The 18,042-nt window shown below is 41.2% G+C and overlaps 1 protein-coding gene across 1 annotated transcript; it reads left to right on the top strand.

The window, feature by feature from the left end:
• Positions 1–5,377: 5,377 nt before the first annotated feature.
• On the top strand, positions 5,378–14,274 carry MTURN (maturin, neural progenitor differentiation regulator homolog). The gene is made up of 3 exons (XM_053466217.1): positions 5,378–5,768; positions 13,267–13,389; positions 14,079–14,274. The coding sequence occupies exons 1-3, from the start codon at positions 5,487–5,489 to the stop codon at positions 14,187–14,189; spliced, it is 516 nt and encodes a 171-aa protein (XP_053322192.1). The 5' UTR covers positions 5,378–5,486; the 3' UTR covers positions 14,190–14,274.
• Positions 14,275–18,042: the final 3,768 nt, after the last annotated feature.

The raw sequence follows: 18,042 nt of genomic DNA, 5'->3' as shown, positions 1-18,042 counted from the left end.
ACATGTTTTCTGTCTAGCCACAATTCCCCTTTTTATTATCTGTTTGCAATATTCCACGCAGAATGTAGGATTTAGTGACTTGCTGTGCCAGCTAGAGTAGGAAAGAAAACATCACTTAGACCAAAAAGAAGAGTTTTAAGAAAACCTTATTCAACAAAATGCCATAGTCTTGTCTCTGTTTCACACTTTAGCTTTAGAGCCTTTCCTAAATGGCATTCTAATGCGACAGATAACTATCTATATAAATACACTAATAGCCATGGTGAAAGCTCCAAACATTGTATAGGCTTGGCCAAGGACAATAAACAGACCAAAGCTGGCAATAGCATAACCAGACACCATATGGAGATACCCGGTGCATTAAGACTTTGTGGTTTCTTAGTAGAAGAAACTTTAGTGACCGAAGTAATGATGCCACTAGTCAGGCAAGCAAAGCAAAATGCTGACTTGTCACTTGGGGACTTATTCTTCAGCTGAGAAAAAGGGAAGATGGCCGGGGTTTCCCTGTAAAGCACTTGTAATGCCAGATATATTATTAGGAAATTTAAATCCCAGAAAACCATGACTGCACTATAAATCCATAAAGGAGGTAACGTGATACATAAAGTATAAGCACGACCGGTAACTGCACTGATTATGCCCATTTGATATAATATGGTGAAAAATTTTAAGAAGACTTGTTTGCACATAAATTATTTTGCATGTTTTTAAATTTGTATGTTGCCTCCAAAAATGTTTCGATTCCCTTTCATTTTTGTTCCTTGTTTGGGATATCTCGCCCTTATAATGCTGGCTAATGTGGAACCCTGTACAAATAGTGTATTTTTTTTACAGCTCAAACTATTTGTTTAATTAAAGACCTTGTTTTCATAGAATAATGTAACTTTTTACATATATACATTGCTTCTTGGTATTGGTCATATGGATGTAGTATGTGAACATCACATTAAAGGAATTTAACATTTATTTTGTTATTTGTTATTTAGCGCCACAGTTACGTATTTACCAGTTCCTGAATTACAAAGAAAATTATACCTATATATAAAAGCAGCCAACGAAAATTTGGTGCTCACGTTCACTCTCACTCACTCTCATTTACTCACACGCTATCTAAATGTTTCCCTACCTTCTCTGCCGACCACTTCCGCTTCCCCATCTTCTATCTTTAATCTGCTATCTCTGCAGACATAACGCGGCAGGAACTTCCATCAAAATGACGGCACTTACGGTGACGTCCTCTCCTTGATCCTGGGAGGATGTCACAGTAAGCGCTGCCATATTGCCCTGAGTTCAGGTTAGGACAAAATTATGTTGATTTTACTTCATTTTCAAGCTTTTTGCTTTGATTTTGTCATGAGGGTCTAGCCTCTTTTTCAGGGCTTTCTAGGAATCACCAAATTTACAAAATTTCAGTAAATTTGCAATTCATACGAACCCGAACGCACAAGTCTAGTAATCAGTTTACTGACAGCCACACTAAAGCCAATACGTTTGTCCATATAGTGTATATGTATGTTCCGCTATAAGGATTAATAGATCTAATACCTAAAAAAGGAGAAATAGTTAAAATCTTCTTTTGGTCGATCTGGGGATTACCACACAGACTATACTACCAATAGTGCGGGGAACTCTGATCTCTGACAGCCGGGGAAGGTCTGCTTTCGGCTGCAGTGGAAGTTGTCTATGCGAATCGCGTAGACGTCTACACGCTGCCCCGGCTACACACCGGGGAGTCAGAAGCACCGGTAAGTTGGGGGGGGCATAAGACTGGAGGATCCAGGTCCCCTGCAGCGCTGCGGGGGATCTGGATATTCGTCTCATAGACCTATTTGAGGTCTGATTATAAGACGACCCTGCTCTGAAAAAAAACTCGTCTTTTAATCGAGTAAATACGGTAGTGTAGAATTTAAGGGGGAAATTACTTATTGCCCTGTAACTTGCAAAACTAAACATAAAAACATTGGGTATTTCTAATCTCCTTAAAAAATATTAGAATCTATTTAGCAGTTTTTCCATTAGCTTTTGTAGATGCGTAAAAGATTTTTTCAAATAAAAGTCAGAAAAAGTGGGGCTTTTGTTTTTTAGAATACTGTTTATGATCTACAGAAAGTCTATTGCACTTGAAGGCCTGGACTGGGGATGACTAAGCTGCCCTAGCACTTTAGGGCCATAGATCAAAAAAAAGTATTAAAAAAATGATATAATTTGTGTGGGTACACTAATTGAGAAAGAGAAAATGACAGAAATGTTAAAACCATTGTCACACACAAAAAAATGTGTGTAATGAAGGGGTTAAAGCACTTGCGTGAAACATGGATGTACAGAAGCCTGGCACTCAACACCCCTGCTGCAAAATAACAAAACAGGATGCTGCTATTGTCTGAATATAAAGGTATTTTGCCTGTGTTGATTTTAATAGGTAAACAATACAATTTTGTCTGTTAACCCATTCATCACCGAGGGTTTTTAGTACCCTACAACATTTTTTTTGCCATGTTTACCATATGTTGGTTTAATCGAGATTGCCCTTTTTCGTGATTGATGTACCCGCACAGATAAGACATCCTCTTTTCTGTAGGACTTTCTTTCGAAACCACAGAAACACACATAATTATTAGTGCTAATAGGTAAAAAGCTGGGGGCTGCGGAGGGGTCTTCCGGAGCTGCGGAGGGCTGACTTGGAGGTTGTAGAGGGAGCAAACACTGGATTTAAAGCCATACCTGGGAACATATCAGGAAAGGTCCCTATTTTGGGGGAGTGGCTTTGGATATGGGCAGACCTAGCCCAATTTAGAGGAGGGGCTAGTCATCTTGACAAGGGGCAGAGCTGAGTGCATGTGAAGGCAGTGGTGTTGCTAGGGCGGGCAGAGGGGTCCATGGCCCCTGCAAATTATCACCCCCATGTGCACCCGCAATGCGCCCGCTGGAAGGGCAGGGCTGATTGGGGAGATCATAGATTTCCCGCTAGCCATCCCGAAATAAAGGGAGTGCACCCTCTGCCTCCCAGCCCCCTCTTGAAGCTCGCCGGCTTTTAATGCTAAGTTCCAGGATATGATGTCATATCCTGATGCTCAGCACTGAAGCTGTATGTAGTGCCACGGAGGTAGGAGACAAGGGTCTGTAAAAAGGGAAGCCAGAGATAGTGAGAAAATGGAGGGCTATTGAGGCATAGAAAGAAGGGAGATATAAAGTTAGAAGGGGAAAATAATGATGAGAGATGGTGAAAATGAGGAAAGAAAGGGGAAACAAAATACGAATGAGAGATTGGGAAAAATTGGAGAGATAGGGAAAGGAGAGAGAAAATGAGAGATTAGAAGAATCAAAAGAGAATGGGAGAGATAATGAAAAATGGGAGAGGTAATGGCAAAAGGGGAAGAAATAATAAGAAAATTGGGAGGTAATGAGAAAGGGGACAGAGAGGCAGAAAAGGGAGAGATGAGGTAGAGTGAAAAAGGGGAGAGATAAAGAAAAACTGAAAAGATGAAGTAAAGAAAAGGATGAGAGATAATGAGAAATATGGATCAAAGAAAAGGGGAGAGAGACAAAAGAGGAAAATGGAGAGATAAAAATGAGATTTATAGAAAGGGAGAGAAAAGGGGAAAGGTGGGGGGTATCAAAAAAAAGAGTGTGGAAAAGAGAAAGACAAGGAGAGATAAAGAGAAAGGGTGGGGAGATAAACAGAACAAAGATAGATAAAAAGAAAGTGAAGAAATAAAGAGAAAGTGGAGAGATAGAAGGGAAAGAGGAGAGAGATAATGAGAAGTTGGATCAAAGAGAAGTGGAATAATAAAGAGAAAGATTAGAGATTAAAGGGGGTAACAGAAAGGGAAGCGATAGGCAGAAAAGAGAAGAGATAGAAGAGAAATTAATGAGAAAGGGGAGAGAGTGTGTTTGTAAATTAATATACTGTATTTGCTTGAGTATAAGACATGGGGTTTTTTTCCCCAGAGCAAATGCTTTGAAAAATACGTCATATTCAAAATCATTTTATAATCAAACGTCAAATCATCCTAAAATACTAAGATCCAGCACTGCAGGAGACCTGGATCCTCCTCTCTGGCAGCCGGTGGCTGTCTGCACAATGTGCCCAGACAACCTTCGTCGCTGCCCGGCACTTCTGCCAGGGCTTCTATGACGGAGCGCTGGCGTGATATGACCTTCCGGTGCTCAGTCATAGCGGCGGAAATGCTGGATAGCAGCAGAGTTTGTCTACGCGCACCATGCAGACCTCCACCGACTGCCCCAGCTAGACACCAGGCAGCCTGAAGCACGGGGGACAAGTCAGGATGCATTGGTAAGTCTGGGGGGGTAGAGTGGCATATGGGGGGTATAAGGCATATCAAGGAGGCAGAGTGGTAAATAGGGGGGTATAAAGCATATCTGGGGGGCAGAGTGACATATCAAGGAGGCAGAGTGGCACATAGGAGAGGGTATATGGCGTACCTGGTGGGCAGAGTGGCAAGCCAGGGGCAAATAAACGGAAATAGAAACAAGAAATCCATTGTTCTCTATTATAGTTTTTATTAAATATGAAAAAATAGTTTACATGTGAAATAATATTTACTAGTAAAACTTTTTCTCCTATAGAGTCGTCTTATAGGCTTTTTCTTTTTTTCTAAATTAATATTCAAACTTTGAGGGGTCGTCTTATAATTGAACAAATATGGCAATTGGTCTAATCTTAATTGTTAATTCAAATTGATATTTAAATTATTAATAACCTACAACAAAAAAAAACAGATTGTGGCATATCTGCCCTAAATGTCCCCCTATGTCAATAATCCCCTGAATGTGGTGCAGTCGAAAGGGCAGAGCCACACATTGGATGGGATGACGTCAGGTTTCACAGATAGTAGTGGAGCTTCAGCAATTGTGTAACACGGGATCGTGCCAGCCATGGAAAAAGAGTAATGCATCTAGGAACCCGCAGCACAGCTGATCCGGTTTAATGTGGGTGTGATCCAGGGACATAAACTAGTTCCACCCTTACCCTGAGTGCTCACACTGGATATAAAGGGTCTGATAAGGTCTGCAGTAACAGTCTGCTCCATGTCTAAGGAGTGCAGTGCAGTGCAGTGCAGTGCAGTGCAGTGCAGTGCAGTGCAGAACTGACCAGTCATGGAGGCTTGAGCCGTGGCCAATGCATGAGAAGCCCCGGGCCCCCCTGACGCCACCGCCTCCCACCGACGGGTTCCGGCAACAAAGAGAAGCTGGACGCTGCATCAGAGAGACTAGAACAATCCATAGCGAGGGTTCCTGTTTCCCATTAGAAACGCTGGTTGGGCACCGCCTTTGTGACGTCACGGGGACTGCCAACCCAAGCGAGGCAGGGCCTGCCGTGACGTCACTAAACTGCATTGGCTGCGTCACGCTAGCAGCAAGCAGAAGCTACCCATCCCGCTGCCGAGTAAAGCAAACAATAACCGAGCATCGGCTGCATTACGGCGGCCTCCCCACGCCCTCCATGAACAGCATGTAAACAATGCATGCATAAGCTGTCACCGGAGCGGGGGGATCGGACGGTACTGAGCTGTCCGGGCGCCCGGTGGGTGATCTCGCAGGTGGAGTGGGGCCTGAAGGGGTTGACGGGTGGCAACGAGCCGAGGATGGATTTCCAGCAGCTGGCAGACGTGGCCGACAAATGGTGTTCCAACACCCCCTTCGACCTGATCGCCACCGAGGAGACCGAACGGAGGATGGATTTCTACGCCGATCCCGGCGTGTCTTTCTACGTGCTGTGTCCTGACAACGGCTGCGGGGACAGTTTTGTGAGTGAACCGCCCCGTGATGGGCTCCTATCGTGTGTCTCGCATGCATTGCTCGGTTGTCGGCTCTCATTGTCCACCCCGTTCTGGGCCAAGGGCTGAACCCCCAGGGCACAGGCCCGGCACCTGCATCTGTGCCCCCCATGCCTGTGCGTATGCATGTTGCCTGGGGAATGGGACCTATGGTCACACCTATTATTATTATTATTATTATGCTTTTCTATAGCGCCGTCGTATTCCGCAGCGCTGTACAATCCATGAGACCTGCATGTGTCAGGGCTGCAGGCGTTACATATGGAATAGTATGGAATAGTTTGTTACCGTAACCCCTGGATGTGATGCACATTCCATACTGAGGCGTTACAGTCAATACCTATAGCACAGGGATGATGGGCATTACCTATAGAGTAGTTTATATTAGCACCAATTTGACATAAATGCACATCATACTTGAGTCCTGGGCATGTGTGTCATGCCTGTAATTATATAATGGCCTAAACCATACCACCTATGCATGTATCCAAGCAACAGTTAAAAATGGGGGGTCCTATGTTCCCTACAGCCCCCAAGCGTTCGACAAGGCGTGCATCACATGTACAGATGACACGTGTCTGCCTACAGATCTGTTAGATAACACGCTAACATATTAGATTAGATCTCATCATGATACAACGTAACCGCTGTTCCACCTTCTGGCAAAACCCCCATAGTGTTCTTGTTTGGCGCATGTCCTTTACCTGGTTTTATTACAGCTTTTCAGGATCAGAGCAGATCAGGCGCTAATTGTTTGTAATGTGAACACATGTGACACGCTACGGCAATACAAGCTGGATAATAGCGTCTTTGGTGATTTAATGGGAATGGAGGGTCAGAGGCTTACATGTAATGGAAGGAAGTTTTGCTTGACTGAGAGGGTGGTAGGTAAATGGAACAGCCTCTGATCAGAAGTGGTATAAGTAAATACACTGATCAAATTTAAAAATGCTAGGGATTGTGATGTGGGTTTTTATAGTATACTCTGACGTGTATAAAAGTAATGACTACACCCTAGGGTTCTTTGAGTGGTCCGATAACCCACAGTGAAGGGGAACTGTCATGCACTTTAATGTATATGATCTATCTCTAACGTCTTAAATGCACAGCCTGCCAATGCAGCACAAAATAATCAGGCTTCTTCATCAAAGGGGTGTATTCACTTAACTGGGAGTTTCTGGAAGGGGCGTTAATTGTGCCGTACAAATATTAATGAATATTATGCAAACCCAACCCATCCTCTAGGAGAAGCTCATTAAGGAAAGGGTGTCTTAACGATATCAGGGGGGTTATTGAATAAACATATATTTAATACTTCCTAGGAAACGGAGCTGGGAAGAGTCGACATGGCCTTGTTTTCCTCATCTGTGCTCAGTAGGAAGGGCATGTAAGCAGTGGCGTAGGGGTTGCAGCTGTGCCTCTAGGGGGCCCCGGTGTGACCCATTGTTCCTGTCTCCTCATACGGGTTCAAAAATGTTTCAAAAGGGCCCTTTCTGACCTGAACCGCACTGGTCCAGGTCGGAAGGGCCCTTTCTAAACTATTTTGGACCAGCACAGGGAAAGAGGAACATATCGAGGTAACTTTACGTCACGTGACCCAGGCTGCTCGTACAGTGTACAGGAAGCTCCAGGAGCAGTGAGAGGTAAGCAGGGGCGGGATGTATGTATTTGTGTTTGTATTTTTGTGTGTGTGTGTGTGTGTATAAGCAGGGACGTGTAATTGCGTGTGTGTGAGCGAGCATGGACGTGTAATTGCGTGTGTGTGAGCGAGCAGGGACGTGTAATTGCGTGTGTGTGAGCGAGCAGGGAGGTGTAATTGCGTGTGTGTGAGTGAAGAGGGACGTGTAATTGTGTGTGAGCAGGGACGTGTAACTGTGTGTGTGAGCACGGATGTATAAGTGGGTTGAGATGGAGTATGTGTATTTTGTGTTTACAAGTGTGCCAGAGTGTATGTTGGAAGGGGGGGGGGGATTATGCACAGACCAACTGTTGAAGTTGAGGGCCCCGGGGCAATTCTCACACCAGGGCCCTGTGGTTTCTAGTTATGCCCCTGTGTGTGTGAGCTAAAGCTTTATTTGTCTAGAACACTCACTCCAGTGAAACACGCTAGTATTATGGTCCTCTATGTTTGTGCTTTATTTTTATATATAGGGTTATGACTTTTAGGGTCTTCACAATCTTGGAACCGTACTTGAGTGCGTTGGTAGCTGTTTTTGTACAACCAAGACGATTTATCTGCTAAAGTTGAAAATGCTGTGCTCATCCATTGCCAATGTTCTGGTTAAGCGCTATTGTTTGGTGCAAATTGCATAAGGCATCCAGCCACTGGGTTAACTGAATGAGGGAAATAAACTGACATATTGACATGCATTACCTTGTTTGAACGTCATCTCTTCCGGAGTTGCAGCCCCAATTCCTGTTTGATTTCGAAGTGCCAAGTGGTCACACAACGTACAACTATTGGACTATCATTTATTGTTTTATATAGCACCATCAAATTCCATAGCGCTATACAATGGGATTACATGTGTTATGAACCGAGGGGAGTCATTTCTAGTTTCTGTGTTTTGGATAATCCCCACTGGAAGTGTCTGGAGAAGAAGAAGGGGAACTTGCAAGGTTCCTTGGTTGATAAATGGCACTGATTTGTAGGGCCAGCCAAGCTCTTCCTGCAGCAGCTCACATGAGTTGGACCTTCATAATGTATAACAAAACAGAAACTACAACTCTCCCTTTCGATCTAAGTGGATACTACTAACCATATCTATACTAATATTAATGTAAGATGGTTGAAGGATGTGGTGATTAGAAACACTTAAAATATCTGTCACCGCCGGTAAAAGGAAATGGTGCTTTCAGTGCCATGCATCCTATTATACGAGGCTCTGAAATTATAAGCAATAATAATCAAGGGAGACTATACCAATTTAGTATAGTGCGCAATTTGGTTTTATGCGCTTCAGACTGCACTAGGGGGAATATTTTATGCCAGAGCATAAAATAACATCACAATGATTCAGCTGTTGCTGTGATATTTTGTAATAAATCATCTGCTAATACGAACTAAAATACAGGGGGTGTATTAAACAGAGTTGTAGGTGAGTTGCAGCAACATGAATCATTTAGCTTACCACTTAAACTGATAAAATATGACAATAGCGATATGTGGTGGTCCATAAAAAAAGATATGTAACCTGTTTATGTCCCTGGATTCTCCAGTCAGCAGGAGCCGGCATTGCTGGCTTCATGCCAACAGTTCCAGAGTAATTGTATGAGAACTGGTACACCTTTACTGTGTGAATGCCTGATCACAGGATCGGGCAATGTCAGTGCTGACACCTGCCGAAAGGTCTCAGGAGAGGAGGGTATATTCCGATCTGATAAAACCTGCTGCTGACTCACATTGTGATCAGCAGTGCTGAGCTATGGAGCCATTATTGATGATCAGTGTGATCAGTGGAGGGGAGATCAGAGGTAGAAACCATTTCTCTCGCTTCCAAAAATACATTAAACATGCAAAAATAACTTTAGGGTGCTCAGTGATGTCTCCATGACAAACTATGCATGTAAGGTATAAGTTGCAGCATCTTCTAAAGGGAAGTTCTTTATTTTTTTTTTAACATTTTGAAGAATACATATTAAAGTGCTTACAAAGTACCTTAATATGTATTGTTCATTCGTAAGGCTGCTTGGGACATTAGATTGTCCGTTTTTTAAGGTTTATTTTTAACATAGAACTTGACGGCAGAACAGATCCATTCGGCCCATCTATTCTGCCCTGTTTTTCCCTAATCAGTACTTGGTACTGTCTTAGTGAGGGAATTTAAACATGCATGGGATAGGTATAACGCTATCCTGAGTCTGTTATCTCCACTTATCTACCACTTTTTCAGTAAAGTAAAAGTTCCTTACATTACATCCATACTTCTGACCTTCTAGTTTTAGACTATGGCCTCCTGCTCTTAATGTTTATCCCCTGAAATACTGAATTGGCTCGATTTATAGTCCGCACCCGATTATAGGCTGCACCCTTAAAGTTTGGTGCTATATTTAAAAAAAAAAAAAAAAAAATGGTTTAAACATTATTGTATCTAATGAACAGGAACACATGTATTTTAACATTTTTGGTATCTATTATGCAGTTAGTCAGCATAGGTTATATACAAACAGAAATTGTGCCAATTCCGCTGCTGTTGGCCGGTACTTCCGCTGGGGCTTCTACGGTGGAGCACCGGAAAGGAAATGTAACGCCGGCGCTCCTTCATAGAAGCCCCGGCGGAAGTGCTGACAGCAGAGGGTGTTGACTGCATTGCGCAGACATCCACTGGCTGCCAGAGAGGAGGATCCTGGTACCCTGCAGCGCTGCGGGGGCTCTGGTTCCTAACCCTGCTGCTTGCCTGCATCAGGGCTGCATGTCCCGAGCAGTACAGATTGCGCATCCCTGTGCTAAACCCCGATTATAGGCTTACAATCAGGCCAATACGTTTTACTGCATTGTCTGCTTTACCTTTAAGTCATGAGACATAATTACTCCCAAGTCCCTCTCTTCTGCTATCACTGACAGAACAATGTCTTCATTGCTATATTCTGCCTTGGGGTTTTTATATCCCAAGTGCATTATTTTACATTTATCAGCATTAAACTGCAGCTGCCATGCTCTCGACCATTGTTCTAATTTACTTCATTTGCTTCACCATTAAGACCATTTGTAACATTGCTAATAAAAATATTAAGTCCTAGTACTGATCGTTGAGGTTCCCTGCTAGTAACCAGACATTCCACTGAATATACACCATTAACTACAACCTTCTGCCGCATGTCCTTCAAATACAGCCTTATTCATCCAACTGTTTTAAAATCCGAACCTAAACACATCTATTTTTCTTGGCTTTATTTTTTATGTGTGCAAAACAAACTAGATCACAAGTCTTGTGTATACCAACCAAATCAATTGCGGTACAACTGTTAAAGAATAATTCCAATAATTTTGAAGATGGTTATTCCAGAAATATGGCTCATAATTTTTTGCTTGCTAAGGCATGTACCCTATGACACACAGCATCATATTTCTCCATAAACGCTGGGTAAGCAGTTTTTGGACACCAGATGGAAAGTTTGTAAATGTTTAACCACTTGGTTGCTAGCATAATTGGACCGTTGTAGTGCAGAGCAGTGGTTGTGTTTAATGGAGTTAACCGCTAATCCTTTGTGCTTTTTAACAGTGAGCAAATGTACACTTTACACACTGCTGATCACTTTGCATAAATATATACACCATAATAAGTTCATTGCTATTAGTAGGTTTGGATATGATTGGCCATCATCTGCTACATTGAAGGATCACATTTCCTTGTGGTTCTTGTCACTTTCTCAGTTCCCTGTCATTGGAAACTTGACCGCCCTCAGAAAATTGTAAACACTTGCCATCCATGGCGGTAGCCCTAACGTCTCTCGATGGTGTCTCATAGTTTTCAACAGTTGCCATCTTAATCTCCTGTTTTGAAGATCTGCTTTACTGATTGTTGATTGCTTCAGGCAGGCTTTGTATGGTGGGGTGAGGAGAAGAGGGAGAACGTCGGGGCACAAAGATAAGTTTTATGCTAGTATTTTACAATACCCTCAAATCTTAGATTCCTTTAGGTAAAGTAGTTTTTACTTTTTAACTAAATATCTACCATTTCCATCGCAAAATGAAAAGCACAGGCTACGTGTAGCTTTGGTCAATGAATTTACGTTGCCAGATATGTTTGTTGCAATAAGAACTGCACAATTCTACACTCTCTAGATGTGTATAAACTCACAGAAAGGAACATATTATAGATACTGCAGGATAGGAAGTTACATGTGTCCTAGAGAAAATGGCCGACATGGCAACCCAAGGGCCATGTTCCATTTGAGTAGACAATACAGGTACAGTATTACAGCTTCGTATATGTGCTGAGATTTCATGTGCACTATTGACCATCAGATCATGCAGAAGTGGTGTATTAATAGACTGAAATCATCTGGTTTTTTTTTTGTTTGTTTTTTTTCCCCTCACTTCCAGATTCTGATTCCTTCTCCTAATTGTCTCATTGTATAGTTTTTTCCCAACAAACTGCTATAATAAACTGTGAAAAAGCCAGCAAGGGTTTAGGAGGCATGCCTCTTGGTTTTCGTCTATCCCTGGCTTTACCTGTAGATTGCGCGTTTCTCATCTGTATACTCGTGTGTCCCTGGAGAGCCATCGATGACTAAATCAATGTCTGTAGTCATCAGTCTATGCATGACTTGTTTCTAATCAAGCTGGGCATATGGAATCTGTCTAGAAACACAAAGCAAGGACACTGGCCACTGTAAGCTGTGGTTGGTTGATAACGCAACAACTTCTGTTTTTTTTTTTTTATTATATCTGATCTTATTCTGTACCAGTGGAAACTTTGCATTAGAGTTTGTGAATTATTACATGATCAATAATAAAAGCCTATGTGTACAGATGCTAAGACAAATATATTTTGTTAACAATACTTTGCAAGATAATGACTGTAATCTAGGAGTAACAAAAATGTCATTGTATGAGTTACAGTTGGTTTTGTATAATTAGTCAGCCATAATTATGTGCCGTAGCAGAGCATTCTTTGTATTTAGAATACAAGTAGGAGAAGTAATGACAATGCCATGGGTAAAAATAAAATTGTTACAATGTGCAAATAAAACACATTGTTTGATAAAACAAGCTTAAGTAAGAAAAAAAAAAGTTGAATGGCGCAAGATTTATGAACAGCTTTCTGACCCGAATAGGCCTGAGAAACATTTCATCGCTAGTGGAAAATGCTTTATGAAGGCGCAACCCCAGCAAGCTTCTGCTGCAAGATAGGCTGGTTTAGTACTGCATGATCATATATGGGAACTTGTGGTCTGCGACTACCCAGAGCCTACCCTTGCAGGGACGCGGCCAGAACCGCCTGCTGACGTTGGTGGGTGGCCCCGCCGACTTCATGGGGAAACACCCCAATTTAAAGGGGGAATGGGCGCAGAGTGGGGCGTGACAGGACCCCGCAACACCGGAGGATTCATGGGCCGACCTGGAGAAGGCCCCTTTTCCCAGTGTCCCTGGGCGAAACCTGGAGAGTTCCCAGTTATGTGCGCGATGCATAGATCCTTTGGTGAGATACCTTCATGTAGTTAACTATGCATTATGCAGAGCCCACATGTTTCTCTTGCAGAAGATACTCGCTGCACTTGACCCATCATACTGCATAAAGCTAAAGCAGCGATTACTGACCCTTCTTATTTTTTTTAAATGGCTAGTAACTGCAGCACAGTTGGGTGAAGTTATTTGTATCAAAATGATCCATATTTAGAGGTCAAGCCACTAAGGTGGACAGCAAGCAAAGCACCGTCTTGGTGTAAAGCTCATTCTTTCGTTTATTGTTACATTTGAATTGATTTTTTGTTTGTTTTTTTCATATTTCTATCGTTGCTACAGCATGTATGGAGTGAAAGCGAAGACTGCCTTCCTTTCCTGCAGCTAGCTCAGGACTACATATCCTCATGTGGTAAGAAGACACTTCATGAAGTACTGGAAAAGGTCTTCAAGTCATTCAGGCCTGTAAGTCTGTTTGTTCTTATGTGGGTAACCGAAGTGAAATCGCATGTATATTTGTACTATTGATTTGCAATGGAGGACACAGTGGATGACTAGGCCTATGACTGGATTGGCCAATGGAAGCTTAAGCCAGACACATGACTTTGCTCAGAATTCTGGGGAGAAGATTGTATCTGATACATGTTTTACCTCCGACAGATGTCTTTGTATAGTTTTTCAGGCTACTAGTGTGTAAGTGTCCAGCATAGGCAGATACCACTATATGTGGTTTCCTGTTTATCCCTGCTGGGAAAATGTGTCTGAGATCTCCGATGCAGGCAGTTCTTTTTGATGTGGGACAGTGGCTCTTCTTCATACAGGGTAAGCCATAAAATCCTGTTACTCCTCGGCCTTCTTGAGACCATTGGGGCCTGTGCATCTGAGAAGTGTTGACGTCAAATAAGGCACACAGAATGTAGTATCTGTGGTCATATCTGCAAATACAACTGCAAAAGGTCCACGTGTTTAAATCATGTAGAGATATTAAAACAATCTCTGTTGCTATTGAACTGGTTGTCTTCAACTCAAAAATTCAGTATATTTAGGGAGGCTTTGATTCCTTTTATCTGTCTGGTTAAGAATATCTTGGGCATTTTAAACTTGATGCAGTTTTGACATTGTAAATGACATATTTTAATATATATTTTTTATAGCTACTTGGTCTCCCAGATGTGGACGACGACACTTTTGAAGAATACAATGCGGATGTGGAAGAAGAGGAGCCTGAGGCAGATCATCAGCAGATGGGTGTCAGTCAGCAGTAGAGCACTTAGGATGTTCCCTGCAGAGGAAAAACAAATCAAACCAACCCAACATAACATAATAGTAAACACATTTTAGAAAAAATAATGCAGAAAACACTCCATGGTCAGCTTTAACGAAAATGCAAGCTGAGCAGCCTGCTAACAGATGGCTTTCATCAAGGTTCTGTTTCTTTCCACCATTCCTGATTCTAGAAGTTAGCTTTGATTCAGGCTGTTGTGTGCAGTTTAGAAGAGCACTCACTATAATGAATGTAGCGCTCTGTATGCTGAGGATGAAACTGTGGATAAGTCAAAGATAGGTAGGAATTTCAGTTCATATATGCTTCACAAAACACTATCCACAAACATTGGTAACAGTCGCCACAAACCACTCACCACTCAGATGATTCTGCTCACCTACCCACATTAAATTAATCTTTTTATTTTATTTCAATTTTATCTTAAGATCTTGGAGTTGGGGAAACCATTACTACTATTTAGAGAAGACCATTTGTTCGCATCCTTGTGATTTTGGTCAATATTTATGTGCAGCTTCCATAGCCTCACAAAAACAGGACATTGGTGTTCGGAGAGGAACATTCCTCCAAATTTAGTAACACGACTACCAATTAACCAGTGTAAGAAACATACCACAAGAAACAAGTTTTTTTGCATTCCCCGTATGGAGAACCTTGATTCTGCAGACATTCAACTTGGGCTATTTTGTAATTTTATGCACATCAAGCTGTATCCTATGGGATTCTACACCATGCAAATGTAATAGCACGCCAGTGTCTCCTTCACACTTCCTTAATCGGTCACACTTGGCCATTAAATAAAAGCAATGGCCAACTAAACAGGGCGTTGGTTGGAGGAAATGTTACATGCATTACAACAGTTTTTAACACTCTTCGGATAAAAATATTATAAGGGTCACCATGTATCCTGTAATTGACTATTTGTGTAAAAATATCTAAATATCACCGTTGTCTAAATATTATTCATATGTTACTGCATTTTGTTTTCATAGATGCCTACTTTGATTCAATATTTTATATTAGACCTTTGGCTTTGTTTCTGTCGGGTTGGAAGCTGCATACATAATGAAGTCTTATTAAGAGGTTTCTATATATGGTGGAGGTATTCAGGAGTTTTGCATATGCTTCAACACAGATGGAGAAGAGTGGTTTTCATAAGGTAACAGCCATTGAAACGATGTATTGGTTCTGAATAAACGGGACTAATGATGGTGATAGAAAAAAATTATATATTGCGTTGTGTTTGTCATTTTGTATCTTCTAGGCTCTGGTATTGCAGAACTTTGAGTAAGGATCCTTTTTTAATATGTTTTCAAAGCCAGTGTTGAAGGTTATTTTGAGAGATGCAGTGGTCTCTTGGATTTCTTGGCCATAGCGTTGGCCAGGGTGGACCTGATGACATTGAAAAGTAGATGGCATTTTCTTGTCTAACAGGTTTAAGAATTAAAATTAAGAAAAAAAAATATCAATATGTAAAGCACTTTTGTTTTACTTAGTCAACATCTGGGTTAGCCAGCAGGAAGTTCTCAATTGTTCTGGAGCTGAGCATTGTGGGGGTCTATTTCCACAGTGGTCAGACCACAATATGACTGTTGTTACCACAGCAGAATGGGGGAACTACCTGTTCATTACCTCTGTCTTAATGTGGCATCTTGCAGAAAGTGTTTTCATCAATTAAATGTAACCTCACGATTCTCCAGGACCTTGTAGGTGTCTCCAGCTAGGTGTTGTTGGAACCACTGAACGGTATTTAGATATTCCAAATGTAAATGATCTTTTCTTTGCACACATCTATTGTGTTTTGTGAGTATCCTCAGCTTTACAACAGTGCAGCAGGGAGCTGGAGAGCCTTTTTTGGGGTTGGTAACATGGACTTGTTTTGGTTTAACTGGAACTTGGTACACAGAGCAGGAAAGTATACCTTGACCTATTTATAAAACAGAAGAAGCACATTATTAACCTATTATGTATTGTATCATGACAAGGACTTTGTGGCCCTTCTTTGCAATATTTATATATAGCATGCATAGATTTGCCATCTTACATCCTGACTCCTCTTGCTTTAATGCACCACATCCTATATACTCTTTATACTACGGAATCATACGGGGTGTTGGCTACACTAGTGCATGATACGTTCCTTCCAGTGTGTGAATTCACGGTCTTTGTACAGACTGGAAAGGATTTGTCCCCTATGAAATCAAGAAAATAACCAGGAACGGCTTTAATTTTTTTATTTTTTTTGAATCATGATAGGCATTTTGTCAGAATAGTGTGTTTATTATTATGCAGCATTAGAAGTACGCAATCTTCTGTAAAGCTCAAATGAGAACAATGGCAAATGGATATTCCTGGGAACAGGGAAATGATGTGTAGTATAGCTGGTAGGATGTTTAACCTATACAACTCATAATAGCAAATTATTTTGACTACACCTCTAACATTAATGCATCCTTAAGAGTATTCAGCTAAGCCCTGTGCCTTTGATTGAAATAATCTATCAAAATGAAAAACAAAAATGTTCATTAGTAACTAATATGCATGTTCAAATTCTTTGTTTGGTGTGTCCCTCCTACTTGAGAAGCCATAGAATTACAACAGGGGCAATATAGCACCAACAGCAAACATCATTCATTATTTATATGGATCAACATGGACTCTAATCCTGACATTTTACATGATACGCATCTGATGATCTTCCATCAAGTCTCCAGATCCACCATCCCTTGTGTGTCTACTGAATTTAGAACTGATCGAAATACTACTGTATGAAAGACTTTATCAAGAAAAATGTCTTGAAAGGAGATTATGGGTGCAATTTAGTATCTTCTGTGTAGAAAAAAAGAGGGAAAAAATAAATGCTAACACCAATTTTATTTATTTTTGAACTTTATTTTTATTGCATATACTTGATGTGTACAAAACCATTTAATCCTATTTTTTGGGCAATCATTTTACAGCTTACAGGAAATTAGTATCTGAAAGCCAGGTCCGTGTTCATGGATTCCATGTTCAACTTGCATCATTTCAGAAGTTGCTTCTAACAACCTTCTGTTGTGTAAAAAATTACCAAGCTGTATGTTTAAAAAAAAAAATGCTTTGACAAAATGTTTTCTCTGCTCCCTGTATGTATTTCATGTAGACAGAGGTTTGTGGTGGCATTGCATGTAAAAGATGTTTGCTTCTATCTGTGGTTGAGGTCTTGGGTAATAAATCATCTACACTCTTGAAAAACATCCACGACTTCGTTTATTTTTTTCCTTTTGAGAATTTTATTGGTTCCACCAATAATACCGAGCGAGACGTTCGTCTAGAGGCCAAAGAATCCTATTTAGTATTGACTGTGGTACTGTATTCCATATTCCAAAAAAAGAAAGGAAGAGAAAAATCTGTCTCTTAGCCAACCATGCCATAGAGTCCCTCCCCCCAAAAAAACCAAATCATTAGCTTTTTTTCATACATATAAGGGGAAAACCAAACTTTTGCAAACGCATTTGTCCAACGTGAATCCCTTACATAAATTTGGTCACTGCATTGCCACCCCAACTTTCCCCAAAAAGAGAGAGGACAATGACAACAAAGTCTATAAAAGACACGAGTTCATTTTTCACAACGATCAAGAGTAGGAAATTTAGGTAGAAGGGTTGAACTTGATGGACTTGGTACATAAGGTTGAAAAAAGACCTATGTAATTAAGGAAACTTTCCTATAAAGTGTCACAAGAAGATAGTAATCATTGGATTATGTAAAATGTTCTGTTATGTTATCGTTTTAAAGATGTTCAGTTATTCTGTTTATTTAAACTGCTGTGGACCTTTTTACAACAGATCGCACCA

This window comes from Spea bombifrons, chromosome 5 (genome assembly GCF_027358695.1).
Source record: "Spea bombifrons isolate aSpeBom1 chromosome 5, aSpeBom1.2.pri, whole genome shotgun sequence".
Classification (NCBI taxonomy): Eukaryota; Metazoa; Chordata; class Amphibia; order Anura; family Pelobatidae; genus Spea; species Spea bombifrons.
The sequence above is the reverse complement of the archived record's forward strand: the minus strand, read 5'-3'. Positions and strand labels throughout refer to the sequence as shown.